The sequence below is a fragment of the Nycticebus coucang genome, chromosome 2, assembly GCF_027406575.1.
Source record: "Nycticebus coucang isolate mNycCou1 chromosome 2, mNycCou1.pri, whole genome shotgun sequence".
Lineage (NCBI taxonomy): Eukaryota > Metazoa > Chordata > Mammalia > Primates > Lorisidae > Nycticebus > Nycticebus coucang.
In genome coordinates, this window is record NC_069781.1 from 170378288 (window position 1) to 170395853 (window position 17566).

The following is a 17566-nucleotide window of genomic DNA, read 5'->3' on the forward strand; positions in this document are numbered from 1 at the left end:
TTTATAAATGATCATTTTCCAAATGATTTTTTGGTTAACAAAGATCTCCTCTCTGGTTAAAATTATGGGGCAGCTATTTCTTTTTTTTTTTTTTTTTTTTTTTTTTTTTTTTTTTTTTTTGTAGAGACAGAGTCTCACTTTATGGCCCTCGGTAGAGTGCCGTGGCCTCACACAGCTCACAGCAACCTCCAACTCCTGGGCTTAAGCTATTCTCTTGCCTCAGCCTCCCGAGTAGCTGGGACTACAGGCGCCCGCCACAATGCCCGGCTATTTTTTGTTGCAGTTTGGCCGGGGCCGGGTTTGAACCCGCCACCCTCGGCATATGGGGCCGGTGCCTTACCGACTGAGCCACAGGCGCCGCCCTGGGGCAGCTATTTCTGCAGTAATGTATACATACTGGTAACTTTATAATTGATTTAATGTTTGTTTTTTGTACCAAGGTCTTTGAACAGAAAACAAATGGATTAGACGTTACTGGTTTTCAATATTTCAGCTCCGGAATTCTAGTTTGTCTAGATTTATTGACGGAGGGAAATAATCACTTTGGTTTCTTGTGTAAAACAGTTTGCATTGTTTCTAGCCATAAATAAGACATCTTTAAATAAAATAGAAATAAGTATTTCTGTCTTTTTCTTGAACTTAATCTGTTTTCTTTTTTTTTTTGTAGAGACAGAGTCTCACTTTATGGCCCTCGGGTAGAGTGCCGGCCTCACACAGCTCACAGCAACCTCCAACTCCTGGGCTTAGGCGATTCTCTTGCCTCAGCTTCCTGAGTAGCTGGGACTACAGACGCCCGCCACAACGCCCAGCTATTTTTTGGTTGCAGTTCAGCCGGGGCCGGGTTTGAACCCGCCACCCTCGGTATATGGGACGGCGCCTTACTGACTGAGCCACAGGCGCCACCCTTAATCTGTTTTCTTTTTTCCATAGGAGTCGTTCCTCTTTCAACCATAAGACGCCAACCTGCTCTTGATAGACCTGTAAGTATTCACTTGCCCTCCCATTACACAGGTTGGAATATTAATCTCTTTGTCACAGCTGCTAGTTCCTGCCAAAATCTACTTTGTCTCATGGAGAGTTCTGGACATAGTTTCCTAATAAGGAAAATACTTAAGTACAGGAAAGAATTGGACTTCATGGGTGCTTTAATAAAGAAAACTTTTAAGTCCTTGAGTTTCATCTTGATATAATTATCATTTATTTGTTGGTTTGTTCCCTGATTCATTTCAAAAAGGACTCATGACATCTTAGCTATAGGCAAGGCAATAAAATTTAAAAGCTAAAAGAAGAAAGGAAAGAAATCAGAAAGAGGGCGGCGCCTGTGGCTCAAGGAGTAGGGCGCCGGTCCCATATGCCGGAGGTGGCGGGTTCAAACCCAGCCCCAGCCAAAAACCACAAAAAAAAAAAAAAAAGAAATCAGAAAGAAAGGAAAATAAAGGCAGAAGCTGACTCGGCTCCTGTGGCTCAAGCGGCTAAGGTGCCAGCCACATACACCTGAGCTGGCGGGTTCGAATCCAGCCGGGGCCCGCCAAAAAACAATGACAGCTGCAACCAAAAAATAGCCGGGCGTTGTGGCGGGCACCTGTGTTCCCAGCTACTCGGGAGGCTGAGGCAGGAGAATCACTTGAGCCCAGGAGTTGGAGGTTGCTATGAGCTGTGATGCCCCGGCACTCTACCGAGGGCGATAGCTTGAGGCTCTGTCTCCCCCCAACCCCCAGAAAAGGCAGAAGCTGTCTGCATATCTATAAAATTTCATCTTCAAGAAATTTTCAGTCACCCTGCCCTTGTTTCCTACGTAGAAACCCTTTAGTGGATGCCCAATAATAGGTTTATATTTATTTGACTCAATATTAGCTGTAAAAATAGTGTTTCTAGCAGTATACTAGAGAACAGAATGAAGTAAAAATCCCTCAAATCAGTATTCTCCAAGCTTTGTTCTGCAGAATAACTACCAATAACCCTTGAAGTTGAAAGAGTTAAAAATACCACTCTTGCATATTTAAGTTAAAGACATTTGAAAAACATAGGTGCAAAAAGATCACTCTGACTTTTGTAGTGTTTTTGAAATGCAAGATATAAAATTCTTGTGTGAAATATGCAACCATCAGTATCCTCATGGAAGAGGAGTCAGACCCAATTCTGTCTTGTTAAATTAGTTTTTTAAGCCTCCTTATATAATTTGCTTTTTCACAACTTTACTATTCTTTGTCTAATTCAGTGTATGAGTTACTGACTCCAACTGCTTTTTGGGGGGGGTTCTCATTTCCCTATGAGGGCTTTCATGCCACATAAAACCTATATTCAATAAACTTATATACTTTTTCTCCTGTTTACCTGTGTTCTGTCCATTTAATTCTCAGGCCCAGCCAGTACCCCAAGCAGATGGACCATTTTGTTTTCTATAAAATGGTACCAGAAGGGGAAAAACAAAGATTTTTGACTATAGGACTTCTCAGAGCCTTTCATATGTCCTAAGTCTAACCAACTCCTCCTCAGTGTTGTCACCACTGTCAGATCCCAGTCCAAACCACCATCTGCTCATCTCTAGTGTTCTTCTCTTGCCTCCTTTCTGTCCTCAAAACAGAATGGGTGAGCCTTTAAGACGCAGTGATGCTTTAACACAGGAGAAAGTTCATGCCACTGCTTGGCAAGGCCCCCAGGATCTTCCCATCTTGTTCAAAGTAAAATCTTTACTCTCTTCAATTGTCTGACATGTGACCCTCCTCCAACCCCAGGTTCTTTTCTGTCCCCTTCTCATTACCTTTGCTCATCTAGCCTCCTTGGTCTTTCTCAAACAAACCCAGCAGGCTGTGACCCCAGGGCCTTTGCACGCCTCAGATGCTTTTCTCAGAGTTCTTTATCTCCCTTTATTCAGCTCTCTGCACAAAAATGTCTCCTGACCTTTGAGTAAAGAGAAAAGGTATCTGTAACAAACCCTTTCTCTCCATCTGCTTACCCTTATTTTTTTCATCACACTTATTCAGTACGTGATAGAATCTGTCTGCCTCCACCATTACCATGGAAGCCTCACGAGGGGAGGAACGTGGCTCATCTTGTTCATTGCTATAGTCAACCCAAAATAAGTGACTAAGGCAAAGATCTCCATCAGTGGAGATTTAGTAAGCCAAAACTGAGGATGCACCTGGGAAAAATACAAATCACAGACAAATCTGTGGCTGTTTCTCCAAAAGGGAATGTGGAGTTTTCAGTATTTAAGGAGGAGTAGGGCATACAGAAAGGAAAAGAAAAAAGTGGGGGCTTGGGGATCATAGGATAAGATGGTTACATTTTTGTGAGACCTAAAAAAATATCCATTTTATATAAGATAAAGTGAATGTTAGAAGAAAAAAAGCAGGGGGGCATGAAGGAAGCATCACTTATGTAGACACCCTGGGTGGGTGGAAGAAGGTGTGATCCTGCCTTGTATCTGTTCTGCACCTGTGAAGACAAACTTGCAATTCATTATTAGGGTGGAATCGAATGGACTTTAACTTTAGGAGCTAGATGTAGCCTGCAGACCTAAAATTATCATTTTCATGTCCTGTCACATAGGACACCAGCAAGGAACTTCCTTGATGAATGATCCATGGGGCCAATTATTCCCAGATGCCTAAGGCCTCTACCTTCCCTTTTACATGAGAAGTTGGGGATCAGGGTTATCCTGAAATTTTTATTTTCTTTTACACTGTATTCCAGGTTCTCCAGACTATTGCTCAGCACCTTATAAATGTTTTGGGTTTTGTTTGGTGGTGATGGTGGTGGGGAGGTTGTTGTTTTCTAACTTCCCAAGTCTAGCAAGAAGCACCTTACAGATATTTAATAATTTATTGAATGATTGACAATAAATACACTAATGTCAATTGTGAATCTAAAAGAGATATTACAGCACGCGTACAGCTTTTTCAAAGTTGTTTGAGCACTGGCTCTTTTGACAGAAATGCCTATTAATATCTCACAGGACATGGATGTTTCAGAGCAATTTGGGAATTACTGCCTTAATTATTCCTTATTTGGTAAAAGTCACGTTCAACGTTTTCCTTTACTTATCTTTATCTGTTAGTTGGAGACACTGTGTCATCCCATCCACCCATTCCCTTCAGTACAACCGACAGTCACACCACGGGTCATACCGGTTGCACCTGTGCCTGCCCGCCAGCCTCTCCCTGTGAAGACAGAGCCCATCAGCCCTGCAGCTGTCACACACGCTGGAGAATCTCCGGCAGAAGTAACTTCAAGCCCAAAGGAGGACTCACATCAGGGTGTCTTCACGGCGCATCTGCAAACGTCCTTTCAGAATGCAGCCATTCAGGTAGACATGGAAAATTGGAGGCGCCACTGGGTAGCCCTGTGACACTGAAAAAGCACATCTATTTGTAACTTCTGTCATGGCGATGTTTCAAAAATGATGGTAATAAGAAGAGCCTGCCTTATACTTTTGCCTCCTAGCAGAACTGGACCTCGGAATGCCTGACAGGCCAGCATACAGCCCAGTGAAAAGCAAAACTAAAACAAGGCCGTAAAAATATTCCGGAATGAGTTTGTGCCCATGTCAGTACTTAACGACTTACTTTTTTTTTTTTTTTTTTTTTTTGAGACAGAGCCTCAAGCTGTTGCCCTGGGTAGAGTGCTGTAGCATCACAGCTCACAGCAACCTCCAACTCCTGGGCTCAAGAGATTCTCCTGCCTCCGCCTCCCAAGTAGCTGGGAACACAAGCGCCCACCACAACACCCGGCTATTTTTTGGTTGCAGCCGTCATTGTTGTTTGGCGGGCCTGCGCTGGATTCAAACCCGCCAGCTCAGGTGTATGTGGCTGGCGCCTTAGCAGCTTGAGTCACAGCCGCCGAGCCAACGACTTACTTTCTTTTTTTTTTTTTGTAGAGACAGAGTCTCACTTTATGGCCCTCGGGTAGAGTGCCGTGGCCTCACACAGCTCACAGCAACCTCCAACTCCTGGGCTTAAGTGATTCTCTTGCCTCAGCCTCCCGAGTAGCTGGGACTACAGGCGCCAGCCACAACGCCCGGCTATTTTTTGGTTGCAGTTCAGCCGGGGCCGGGTTTGAACCCGCCACCCTCGGTATATGGGGCCGGCGCCTTACCGACTGAGCCACAGGCGCCGCCCCCAACGACTTACTTTCTAATGCTGTTACGTGTAACACTTAAGCTAGGGAAGCAGCTGTGTTCCCCTGCCAGGCTCTGTCAGCAGCAGCAGCAAACCCTTCTAGACCACGACGCCTACTCACCATCCACCTTGTCTTTCAGCTCGTTTCCTTTCTCCCACAAACACAAAAAAGGGCAAAGCCGTTTTAACAATGTTGACTAAAGAAAATGACTTGCTTCCCCCTTTCCTTTTTTCTTTTTTTAAGTAACAGAAGCACTGTTTGTATGCAATCTAATACGCCCTGGCTGAAACATAATCCTATTTACTCTGAATCTGTTTTCAATGGTTATGGAAACTAGATGGTAGCTATGATCTCAGCAGTCTACTGGGGGCGGGGGAAGGTGGCGTACAGTAGTTAAAACAAAGAGTGTTATTTTTTTCCTTAAATAGAAATTTGAAGTATAGAATATCCAAAACAATATTTAGAAAAATTATTAGGAATATTAAGAGAATTTAGCAATGTTGCTTGAGTATCAGATCAGTATACTAAAGCTAAATTGTATTTTTATATATCAACAATGATCAGTTGGCAAATTAGATTTTTAAAAAAGATAACATTGCAGGTGCCTGGGTAAAACTTATCTGGAGACAACTATGTAACTTTTTAAGAGACATTTTTATTTTTAGGTTTTTTTTTGAGACAGTCTTAATACGTTGCCTTCAGTAGAGTGCTGTAGCGTCACAGCTCACAGCAAGCTCAAACTCTTGGGCTCAAGAGATTTGCTTGCCTCAGTCTCCCAAGTAGCTGGGACTACAAGTGCCCGCCACAATGCCCTGCTATTTTGTTGTTGTTGTTGTCATTCTTTAGCAGGTTCAGGCTGTGTTCAAACCCACCAGCCCTGGTGTATGTGGCTGGCACCCTAACCACTGAACTATGGGCGCCGAGCTATAAGAGATTTTTTTTTTTTTTTTTTTTTTTTGAGACAGTCTCACTATGACACCCTTGGTAGAGTGCTGTGGCATCACAGCTCACAGCAACTTCAAACTCTTGGGCTTAAGCGATTCTCTTGCCTCAGTCTCCCAAGTAGCTGGGACTACAGGTGCCCATCCTAACACTGAGCTATTGTTGTTGTTTAGCAGGCCCCAGGCCGGCTTGAACCCTCCAGCCTCAGTGTATGTGGCTGGTGCCCTACTCACTGAGCTACGGGTGCCAAGCTCATAGGAGATATTTTTAAAAGACAAGATAAATGGCGGGATATTCCATGACTCAGCCCGGGTTCTGTTCTGAAATGTCAAATAAGGCATTTGACAGGCATCAATATGACCTGGCCTCTATTGGCAAATGTGTATTTGGGTGGCAGCTGTGCATCTTACCCATGTCTTCCTGCCTGCTTCATTACCACACCTCAGTCCCAAAGTATAAAATTAAAATTGGGTGCTCCTCAATTCTAAGATCACTTTACAAATTACCCAGCCTCTTAAAACCGTCTGAGTGAGAAATAACCCTATCCGACTGTGTGGTTCCCAAGGCCAGGGATGGCTGGGCAAGGTGGCTCATGCCTGTGATCCTTGCACTCGGGATTAGGCTGAGGCTGGTGGATTGCTTGAGCTCAGGAGTTCCAGACCAGCCTGAGCAAGAGCAAGACCCTGTGCATGGTGGTGGGCACCTGTAGTCCCAGCTGCTCAAGAAGCTGAGGCAAGAGAATTGTTCGAGCCCAAGAGATGGAGTTTGCAGTGAGCTAGGATGCCAAAGCACTCTACCCAGGGGTGACAGAGTGAGACTCTGTAAATAAAAAAATAAATATAAAAATAAACCCCAAGGCAGGGATCTGGACTGACTGTGACGGCTCTAACCCCTGTGTAGAACACAGCACCTACCTGTGCACAGTAGATGTTTAGTAAAGGTTTCTTCTATACCTGATTGGATTACCCTGTAAGTGGGCTGTTCTGTAGAAATGAATCAAGGGGTGGATGCCGGAAGAGATGCCCTTGGGGTCGGACAGCCAGTTCTAAAGAGCAATAGCCTCTTAAGTGTTGGGATCAGGTCCAGTTTGCTGGGTTTGTTTTTTCAGGGAGGTTTTGCGCCTCCTACCTCCTGCTGTGTGGTATTTTAAGTAGTTCTTTCCTGAACTCAGGGAAGCAAACACCCTGGGAGAACATGCTTCTGAATAGAAAAGTTTGTTTTTTGTTGTTTAGATTTACAGGTTTCCTTCACCTTTGATCATAGCTCTGAGACTTCTTGTATAAATCTTATTTCCTAACTCATTTGCCCTTGGATTAATCATAACATTAATTTTCTGTGCTGTGTGGAAGGAGAAGAATTTGCAGAAAAGTTTCTGTAAGTAACTGTGTTGGAGAGCCTGCAGTTTGTAGGGCTTAATGTTACCAAAAATCAGCTCTAGTTAAGGCAATGTCTCAAACTACTAAAGCATGATAATTAAGTAATTTTGGCAAAATTCTTTGTTTCCGATAGGTCATAGATGAAATAGCAGGGAAGGTTAGCAGAGCGATTTATGGTCTGCAACCTAATAACACACTACAGGAAGCTTGTGAGCTCCTCAAGAAACTGACAGCCTCTACCACGCGATTTTCGAAGCCAGCTGAGGTAAGAGGAGGATGACCAAGACAGGAGAAAGGGGAAAGTGAAAACCCGCAGAAGAGAATCTGGCGTCATGCCCTGTGCGGACTTTGTAGAGATTGAATTTGCAAAGTAGCAAGTATATTTATATCTTTAAATCTAAAGATTATAGGCCGGTGTGGTGGCTCACACCTGTAACCCTCACACTCTGGGAGGATGAGGCAGTTGGATCACTTGAGCTCAGGAGTTAGAGACCATCCTGAGCAAAAGGCTTTCCTCTTTTAGCCAGGCTTTGTGGCAGGTGCCTATAGCCCCAGCTACTCGGGAGGCTGAGGCAAGAGGATTGCTGGAGTCCAGGAGTTTGAAGTTGCTGTGAGCTAAGACACCACAGCATTCTACCGAGGGTGACCAAGTGAGACTCTATCTCAAAAAAAAAAAAAAAAAATCTAAAGATTGTGAATCAGTTGATACGTAGTGACATCCTTGGACGTGCCGTGGTTATGTTCACTTGGTCCTTTGTGGGGTCACTGTTTCTCAGATGCATTTGTTAGAAGAAATAATGGGAGACAAAAATAGACCCACTCCTTACCATACATGGAGTAGGGCAGCTTTGAAACAGGCATCAAAAATCAGCATTCAGGGCGGCGCCTGTGGCTCAGTGAGTAGGGTGCCGGCCCCATATACCGAGGGTGGCAGGTTCAAACCCAGCCCCGGCCAAACTGCAACCAAAAAGTAGCCGGGTGTTGTGGCGGGCGCCTGTAGTCCCAGCTACTCGGGAGGCTGAGGCAAGAGAATCACTTAAGCCCAGGAGTTGGAGGTTGCTGTGAGCTGTGTGAGGCCACGGCACTCTATTGAGGGCCATAAAGTGAGACTCTGTTTCTACAAAAAAAAAAAAAAAAAATCAGCATTCATGTGATATCTGCAGATGTCGCCACCACATTTATCAATGTCACCTCCCTGTGATAGAAAGACTTCCTATGCATAAGTAAATTCAGATGGTGAGATTAATGGGAATTCTAATTTTCTTTACGTATTTTCTATATTTTTGAATATTTTATAGTAAGTATGCAAATGTAAACAGTTTTGGTTTACTTTTTAATGACAGAAGTAATACATGCTTATTTAAAAAATCAAAACAGGATCCTCTATAGTATAGTAGTGAAGAATAAAAAAAAAATCAGAACAGGGGCTGGGAGCTGTGGTTTACGCCTGTAATCCTAACACTCTGACAGACCAAGGCAGGAGGCTCGCTTAAGGTGAGGAGTTCAAGACCAGCCTGAGCAAGAGTGAGACCCTGTCAATATTCAAAGTAAAAAAATTTGCTGGGTGTTATAGAGTATGTCTGTAGTCCCAGCTACTTGGGAAGCTGATGTAGGAGGGTTGCTCGAGCCCCATGAATGTGAGCTTATAATGAGCTATGGTCATGCCACTGTGCTCTAGCCTGGGCAACAGAGTGAAAGCCTGTCTCTAAAAAAAAGAAAAAAACATATAAAGTAAACATCTAAGGCTTCATTACTTTTGTCCTTCTTGCCAATCCCATTCTCTGGATTTAATCACTGTTTTTACTTTTTTTTTTTTTTTTTTTTTTGCAGTATTTGGCCAGAGCTGGGTTTGAACCCACCACCTCCAGTATATGGGGTCAGTGCCCTACTCCTAAAAGAGGAGTTTTTTTTGTTGTTGTTATTTGTTTTTTGCAGTTCTTGGCCAGGGCCAGGTTTGAACCCGCCACCTCCGGTATATGGGGCTAGTGCCCTACTCCTTTGAGCCACAGGCGCTGCCCTTGCACATCTTCATTTTAACTTTGTTTACTATGTCTTAAATTTTGCCAAAGTTTTTTTTTTTTTTTTGCAGTTTTGGCCAGGACTGGGTTTGAACCCACCACCTCTGGCATATGGGGCCAGTGCCCCACTCCTTTGAGCCACAGGTGCCACCCCTATTTTGCAAAAGTTTTTAACAAATGTAACTGAAAATGTCAAAACAAGAACAGTAGCACCTATAGTAAATATTCAATAAATACTTGTCAATTTGCTTAACCTTCCCTTTTTTTTTTGAGAGAATCTCAAGCTGTAGCCTGGGTAGACTGCCTTGGCATCATAGCTCACGGCAACCTCCAGCTCTTGGGCTCAAGGGATCCTCTTGCCTCAGTTTCTCTATTTTTCTTTTTTCTTTTTCTTTCTTTTGAGACAGAGTCTCATGCTGTCGCCCTGAGTAGAGTGCCATAGTGTCGTACCTCCCAGCAACCTCCAATTCTTGGGCTCAGGTGATCCTCTTGCCTCATTTTTTCCCCACTTTTAGTAGGGACAGGGTCTTGCTCTAGCTCAGGCCAGTCTTGAACTTGTGAGCTCAATCCATCCATCTGCCTCAGCCTCCCAGAATGCTAGGATTCCTGGCATGAGCCACTATGCCCAGCCCATTGCTTAACCTTTCTTATTTGGTTTTTTACATTAGAACAATCGACATAAAGGATAAACTGGTGTTTTCTGTTCCATTTAGAATTTCTCTCTCTTCTCTATTTTATAAAGCATTCAAGACAGACCAGATATAAAAAGACAGTCTGTCTACTCGATATTTAAAAATCCTTCCCTCTAGGTAATATGAGATAATGTATTTTCTTTCCTTGCCAAATTGTAATATTGCTTTTTATAAACATGCATTGGAAACATGTAAAGAATATTGATCTGCTAATAAGAAGAACATAAATTTAAAACAACCACAAACAGCCTAGAGATGTGTGTTTGCTTTCTAATATTCCCAGGTTAGCATCATCAATTCTCTAATTTATCTAAGTGAGCAATTACTGAAGATGCCATTTCAGAACAGTAGCAGTCTGGGCTTTGGAAATCCTGTGAATGTCTGCCTCTCTCATTCCCCTGACAAAGCAGTGACAGCTGGTCAAGAAAGTTGGGAGGACTCCAGGCAGGACTTGGAGCAGGTAGGCACAGCGCCTGACAGTGGTAACTCTGCTAGAGACGTTTGAATCTTGAAAGGTCCAGCCTCTCCCTAGACCCATGTTTTTGAACCTTTTTTATCTCATGGTACACTTGAACCTATAGTTATACTTCCACACACATTTAAATTATGTCGATTAAAAAAAAAAGAAAGAAAGAGTAGGGGCGGTGCCTGTAGCTCAAAGGGATAGGGCGTTGGCCCCATATGCTGGAGGTGGTGGGTTCAAACCCAGCCCCTGCCAGAAACTGCCAAAAAAAAAAAAAAAGAAAGAAAGAGTAAATAGGGCGACGCCTGTGGCTCAGTGAGCAGGGCGCTGGCCCCATATACTGAGGGTGGCACATTCAAACCCAGCCCCAGCTGAACTGCAACAAAAAAATAGCCAGGCGTTGTAGCGGGTGCCTGTGGTCCCAGCTACTCAGGAGGCTGAGGACAGAGAATCACCTAACCCAGGAACTGGAGGTTGCTGTGAGCTGTGTGACACCACAGCACTCTACCGAGGGCGATAAAGTGAAACTCTGTCTCTACAAAAAAAAAAAAAAAGTAAATAAAGAATATACTTACTATGCTTTGAACTTCTTTCAAAAGTAATTTAATTAATGATCTTTAAAAATTATCGAGGGCCTGGGTGCGGGGCTCATGCCTATAATCCCAGAACTATGGGAGGCAGAGGCAGGCTTGTTGCCTGAGCTCAGGAGTTCCAGACCAACCTGAGCAAAAAACAAGACCCCAGTCTCTAAAAATAGTTAGGTGTTGTGGTGAGAGTGTGTAGTCCCAGCTACTTTGGAAGTTGAAGCAAGAGGACTGCTTGAGCCCAAGAGTTTGAGGTTGTTGTGAGCTGTGACGCCAAAGCTGTGACCCAGGGTGACAGAGTGAGACTGTCTTGGCATACCTAAGATCCTCTCACAGCACCCCGGTGTGCGGCACACTGGTTGAAAGTCACTGCCCTAGACCTTTAGAACTGTACTGCTGAGGAGCTCACTCTGCCTGTGCTAAGCCTTCTCTGGCAGCTCTCTCCACACCACACCTGGGAACCCGGAGTACCGTGTGCTGTCATTGAGTGGAAAGAACCTGGCCAAGGCGGTAAACACATGGCAGGTCATGTTTGCTAGTCACATGCAAAGATGGTCAACATCCTTAACCATTAGGGAAGTGTAAATCAAAACCCAAATGGGGTACCACTCTACACCAAAAAGACAGACCGTGATAAGTCCTGACAAGGTCACAGAGAAATTTGCAATCCTTACACATTTGGGGATTGAAAACCAAGCAGCCGCTTTGGAAAACAGTTGAGCAGTTCTTCAAAATGTAAAACATAGAAATGCCATGTAACCCAGCATTTCCACACACAAATACACACAAGAGAATCAAAAACATATGTCTGGGCAGCACCTGTGGCTCAAGGAGTAGGGTGCTGGCCCCATATGCCAGAGGTGGCGGGTTCAAACCCAGCCCTGGCCAAAAACTGCAAAAACAAACAAAAACATATATCTGTTTTAAAACTTGTACAGTAAGGTACATGGCAGCATTGTCCTAATAGCTAAATAGACAAAAAGTGAGAACAACCCAAATGTCTTTGATGTGGTCCATGGATAAATGGATAAATGTACCCGTACGAGGGAATATTATCTGGAAAGAAAGGACGTACAGAAACCTTCAACATGAGTGAACCTTGAAAACATTCTGCCAAGCAAAAGAAGCCCAAAGACCATATGTCATGATCCGTTTATATGAAATCTCCGGAAGAGGAAATTTATAGATAACACAATATAGATCTGTGGTCATCTAGGAATGGTGGAGGTGTGGGAGCGGGGTGGAAACGGAGAGTGACTGATAAAGGATATCAGGTTTATTTTAGGGAAGATGAATCCTAAAATTAGGTCATGGTAATGGTTGCACAACCCTGCGGATATACTAAAAAGTATTGGATTATATATTCTTTAAGTGTGCGAGTTGTTTATGTGAGCTTTATCTTAAAGCTATATTTTAAAAAGAAAAACCCCTATCATGAGCAGGTCTAGGGCAACTGTAATGGGCAAAGGAATGCTTCTTTGGGCTGGCTCTTAGTTGATACAGAGGATGGTAGTCTTTAGCCACATTACAAGGACTTTCCATGGAATTCCAGGGTCTTCTCCATTGAATGTCATCTATTGTCACATCACTATCAACATTCCCCTCCCAACCTCTAAAACCATTATTTCACTAACACAATACGTGGAGGTTGAATAAGTCACAAAGTGTTTCCCTCAATTCAGGTCGACGACATGCTAGAAATGTCCTTGGTGGCGCTTGGGAATATCCAGGAAGCGTTTCTGCAGCAGAACCAGTCTCCTGCGTCTGCAGTGACCTTGACCTCTTCCGCTGCCACTCTGATGCTGAGCAGGTCGACAAAGGAGGAAAGGAGGGGAAGAGTTTCATTTTAAGTTTTTGATATTTAGAGTACAAAATGTACAAAAATTGATTTCCATTTTAACTTTTTTCATTAGCCAAAACATATCCACTCTGCCTCTGAGCTCTTACACCCTGGGTCACCCAGCGCCTGTGAGGTTGTGCTTTCCGTCAGCTTCAGCTTTGGAGGAGCTCCTGAATAAACACCCAGCGGTTAATGTCCAAGTGAGTGTGAAATTGATTCCAATCAGAGTGAAAAAGGGGTTGGATGGCCACGCAGGCATTTGGTGGGGGAAGGAATATATCGTGAAATATAAGCCGGCCAGACCCAGCTGGAGAGGTTTGGGGGTATCACCTTTCACTTGACACTGGCAGGGAGAGAAACAGAGAGCAGTAAACAGATTTCTGGATTTGACCAAGCTTCTGTTTTGTGAACTGAAATGGTCTCAGCTTTTCACTGTTCACACGAAAGCTGAGATAATTATCTGATTAATTACTGACTTGCTGGACCAACTTAGTCATGTCAATACATTGTATTTCTTTCATCAATTACTTGACAACACGAATAGCATTACTACCTTATCCTGAGGGACAGAATGTTTATTCCCTAATAAAATAGTATCTTCCAGGTATAAAGATGTAAAAAAATAATTCTGAGGGTCCCAAGTATGATTCATCTTTGATTCTCATAGATGTTACAATGTGAAACCTTACTTCGTTAGAGATATCAGTAGGGGGACAAAATCCCAGCACGATATCTGATATCTTCAACCTATCAGGGTGACTTATAAATATTTCAGCACTTGATTAAACTGGACTTTGTTTCTAGGTTACAGGACTAGCTTTAAATCCCTTCAAGGATTTTGGTGATGGAAACATTTTGGGGAGCATTGGAAGCGTGTTACTAAGCTCTAATCGTAAATTGCTACAAGTCCGTGATTTAATGGAAGATATTGAGGTAGGAGTTGGTTCTTAGGGAATAAATTATATGCAAGTGCTTAGGATATTCTGGAGAAAAGGATGGAGGATGCAGCGACTTAAGGGAAATCATTTTTGGATTGATTGGCAGCACCTTTGTTTTGTTCTGAACATCTTTCCTTGGGAACTTTTACAAAGAGAGTCCTTACCCTTAGAAAAAGGTGTTTTAGGTCCCTTCACCCCTGGGAGTAAGTTAGCTACAGATATTCAAAGAGGAAGACTAGAAAATTTCACTACCTTATTAGTATAAAGGAGATTGAAAGACATTAATGGATGGACTGTCTTAACCTTGAAGGTGATCATCTATTATTCTAGATCATCCTCTGGAGAAATAGTAGCATGGAAACTCATCCCAACAGCTTCAACCTGAGCGCCGACCATTTCACAGTCATGGTGAACATCACCTCTTCGGAGAAATCCCTGATCGTGAGCATAGAGCCTGAAAGTCCCCTTGTAATGACACTCTATCTGGGGTTCCAGTATCAGCCTAACCACACTCACTTTCATCTGAACATCACCCTTCCCAAGGATCAGGTGTGGCAGAAAGGTAAAACCCCAAACAGATGTTGAGAACTTACCTTGAAATGCATTTCTTTCCTTTTTATTTTGAGATAACCTATAGATTCACATGCAATTATAAGAAATAAAACCACTCATATACCTTTAATCTAGTTTCCCCTAATGGTAACATTTTGCATAATTAAAGTGCAATATCACAACCAGGAAATGACAGTGATATAATGCATTGACTTTATTCACATTTCACCAGGTTTGTAAACACTCATTTCCCTGTGTCTGTCTTTACTTCTGTGTAATTTTTACCATATGTAGGCATATGTTACCATAAAATACACTTTTATATGTTTTGTTGTTGTTGTTGTTGTTTTTGTAGAGACAGAGTCTCACTTCATCGCCCTCAGTAGAGTGCCGTGGCCTCACACAGCTCACAGCAACCTCCAACTCCTGAGCTTAGGCGATTCTCTTGCCTCAGTCTCACGAGTGGCAGGCGCCTGTAGTCCCAGCTACAACACCAGGCTATTTTTTGTTGCAGTTTGGCTGGGGCCGGGTTTGAACCCATCACGCTCGGTATATGGGGCCAGCACTCTACCCATTGAGCCACAGGCGCCACCCTAAAATACACTTTTTTAAAAGGTGGGGGCTGGGCACAGTGGCTCAAGCTTCTAATTCCAGCACTCTGGGAGGCCAAAGCAGGAGAATCACTTGAGACCAGAAGTTCAAGACCACCTTAGGCAATATAGAAAGACCCCATCTCTACAAAAAAAAAAAATTGAAAAAAAAAAAAGCCAGGCATGGTGGAACACACCTATAGTCCTTTCTACTCAGATGGCAAAAGTGAAAGGATAGCTTCAGAGCATATCAATTTGAGACTGCAGTGACCTATGACTGTGCCACTGTACTCCAGGCTGAGTGAGACCCTGTCTCTAAAAAACAAAAACCAAAATGGATTCCGGGATGGAGGAAAGGATATTCTTGTGAGAAAGCACATTTAGTAAAATGTTAGTTGTAGAACCTAGTTAGTGGTTGTATGGGTGTTCACTGTAAAACTTCTCTCAATGTTTTTTTTTTTTTTTTTTTTTTTTTTTTTTTTTTTTTTGAGAAAGTTTCTTACTCTGTCCACTGGGCTAGAATGTCGTGGTGTCATCATAGCTCACAGCAACCTCAAACTCCTGGGTTCAAGCGATCTTCCTGCCTCATCCTCCTGATTAGCTGGAACTGTAGGCACCCACGACAATGCCTGGCTATTTTTTCTATTTTGGTAGAGACAGAGTCTCTATCTTGCTCAGACTGGTCTTGAACTCCTGAGCTCATGCAATCCACCCACCTCAGCCTCCCAGAGTGCTAGGATTACAGGTGTAAGCCACCTTGCCCAGCACACATTTTTTTTTTTTTTTTTTTGAGACAGAGTCTCACCTTGTCACCCTCAGTAGAGTGCCTTGGCATCACAGCTCACAGCAACCTCAAACTCTTGGGCTCAAGTGATTCTCTTGTCTCAGCCTCCTGAGTGGTTGGGACTATAGGCACTTGCCACAAAGCCTGGCTAGTTTCTCTATATTTAGTCCAGAAAATATAGAAAAACTAGCCTCTTGCTCAGTATGGTCTCAAACTTCTGAGCTCAAGTGATCCAACTGCCTCATCCTCCCAGAGCACTAGGATAGTAAGCATGAGCCACCACACTTAGACGCCAGCCTAAATTTTTATAATTAAATGTTGAGACCTACAGCAGAAGTAAAGTTCAGCACTGTGGATCGTATATACTTCAAATTTTATATATTGTAGATGAATATATTTGGAATATGTCGTATGAAGTCTGACAGTTGGTGAACTTGAAACTGCACTTACGTCGGCAGCACTGTATAAGCAGCTTGGTATGGTTTTGTAACCTTGGTACATCAATGTCCCACAGCTGTGTTTGTGTCAACATGCTGAGTGGTGTTCATTATTGTTGAGTGTTTTTGTATGCATTTGTGTGTTGCAAGGATGTCAGGGCTTGAATTGGAGCAACAAACAAACGTTAAATTTGTTGTTAAACTTGGCAAGCTTGGGTACAAGTGGATTGATTAAACATCTTTCTGAAAGGAAAAAAGGTGTCACTGATGAGAGGTCAGAGTTGCCAGTAATGAGCAGAACTACCAAAACATTACAAAACTGTGTTGAATTATACCAAAAAATCATCAGCTGACTTTGAGAAGCACAGCAAATGAAGTAAACATAGAGAAACAGGAAAATCTTAATTGAAAATCTTGGCAATGGGGCGGTGCCTGTTGCTCAGTGGGTAGGGCGCCAGCCCCATATACCGAGGGTGGCAGGTTCGAACCCCTTGCCAGCCAGCTATAAACAGCAGAGGCAACTGCAACAAGAAATAGCCAGGCATTGTGGTGGGCACCTGTAGTCCCAGCTACTCGGGAGGCTGAGGCAAGAGAATCGCTTAAACCCAAGAGTTGGAGGTTGCTGTGAGCTGTGACGCCACAGTACTCTACCGAGGGTGACAGAATGAGACTCTGTCTCAAAAAAAAAAAAAAAAAAAAAAATCTTGCAATGAGAAGGGTTTATGCAAAAATGGGCTTTTACACCATGACCATGCACCAGTTTACACAGCACGTCTAACGGAGTTTTTAGCCAGTAAACAAATTCTATTGGAACCAGTCCCTACTTAACTGATCTGGCCCCCAAGGACTATTTTCTTTAACCAAAGACAAAGGAAATACTGAAAGGAAGACATTTTGATGACATTCAGGACATCAGGGTAATATAATGACAGCTCTGATAGCCATTCCAGAAAAAGAGTTCCAACATTGCTTTGAAGAGTGGACTAGGTATTGGCATTGGTACATAGCTTCCCAAGGGGAGTACTTGGAAGGTGACCGTAGTGATATTCAGCAGTGAGGTATGTAGCACTTTTTCTGGTATGAGTCCACAGGTCTGTAATTGTCAGACCTCATATGTTTCACCTATCTTTCTAGTCTTAGATTTGGGTAAGACTATCTCAGTAAGTCTTGGTTTAAGACCAGAATGGCTACCTTGTAGTTTAGAAAAGCTAAATATTTCTGAGACATTA

At 43.2% G+C, this 17566-nt stretch overlaps 1 protein-coding gene across 1 annotated transcript in view; it reads left to right on the forward strand.

Moving 5' to 3' along the window:
* The window catches only part of PKD1L3 (polycystin 1 like 3, transient receptor potential channel interacting), a 66766-nt gene that overhangs the window by 5675 nt on the left and 43525 nt on the right, over positions 1 to 17566 (forward strand). The window contains 7 exon segments of the mRNA XM_053554190.1: positions 4061 to 4309; positions 7573 to 7704; positions 10433 to 10609; positions 12879 to 13006; positions 13110 to 13236; positions 13841 to 13969; positions 14305 to 14536. Of these exon segments, the coding sequence (XP_053410165.1) occupies positions 4061 to 4309; positions 7573 to 7704; positions 10433 to 10609; positions 12879 to 13006; positions 13110 to 13236; positions 13841 to 13969; positions 14305 to 14536 (1174 nt within the window).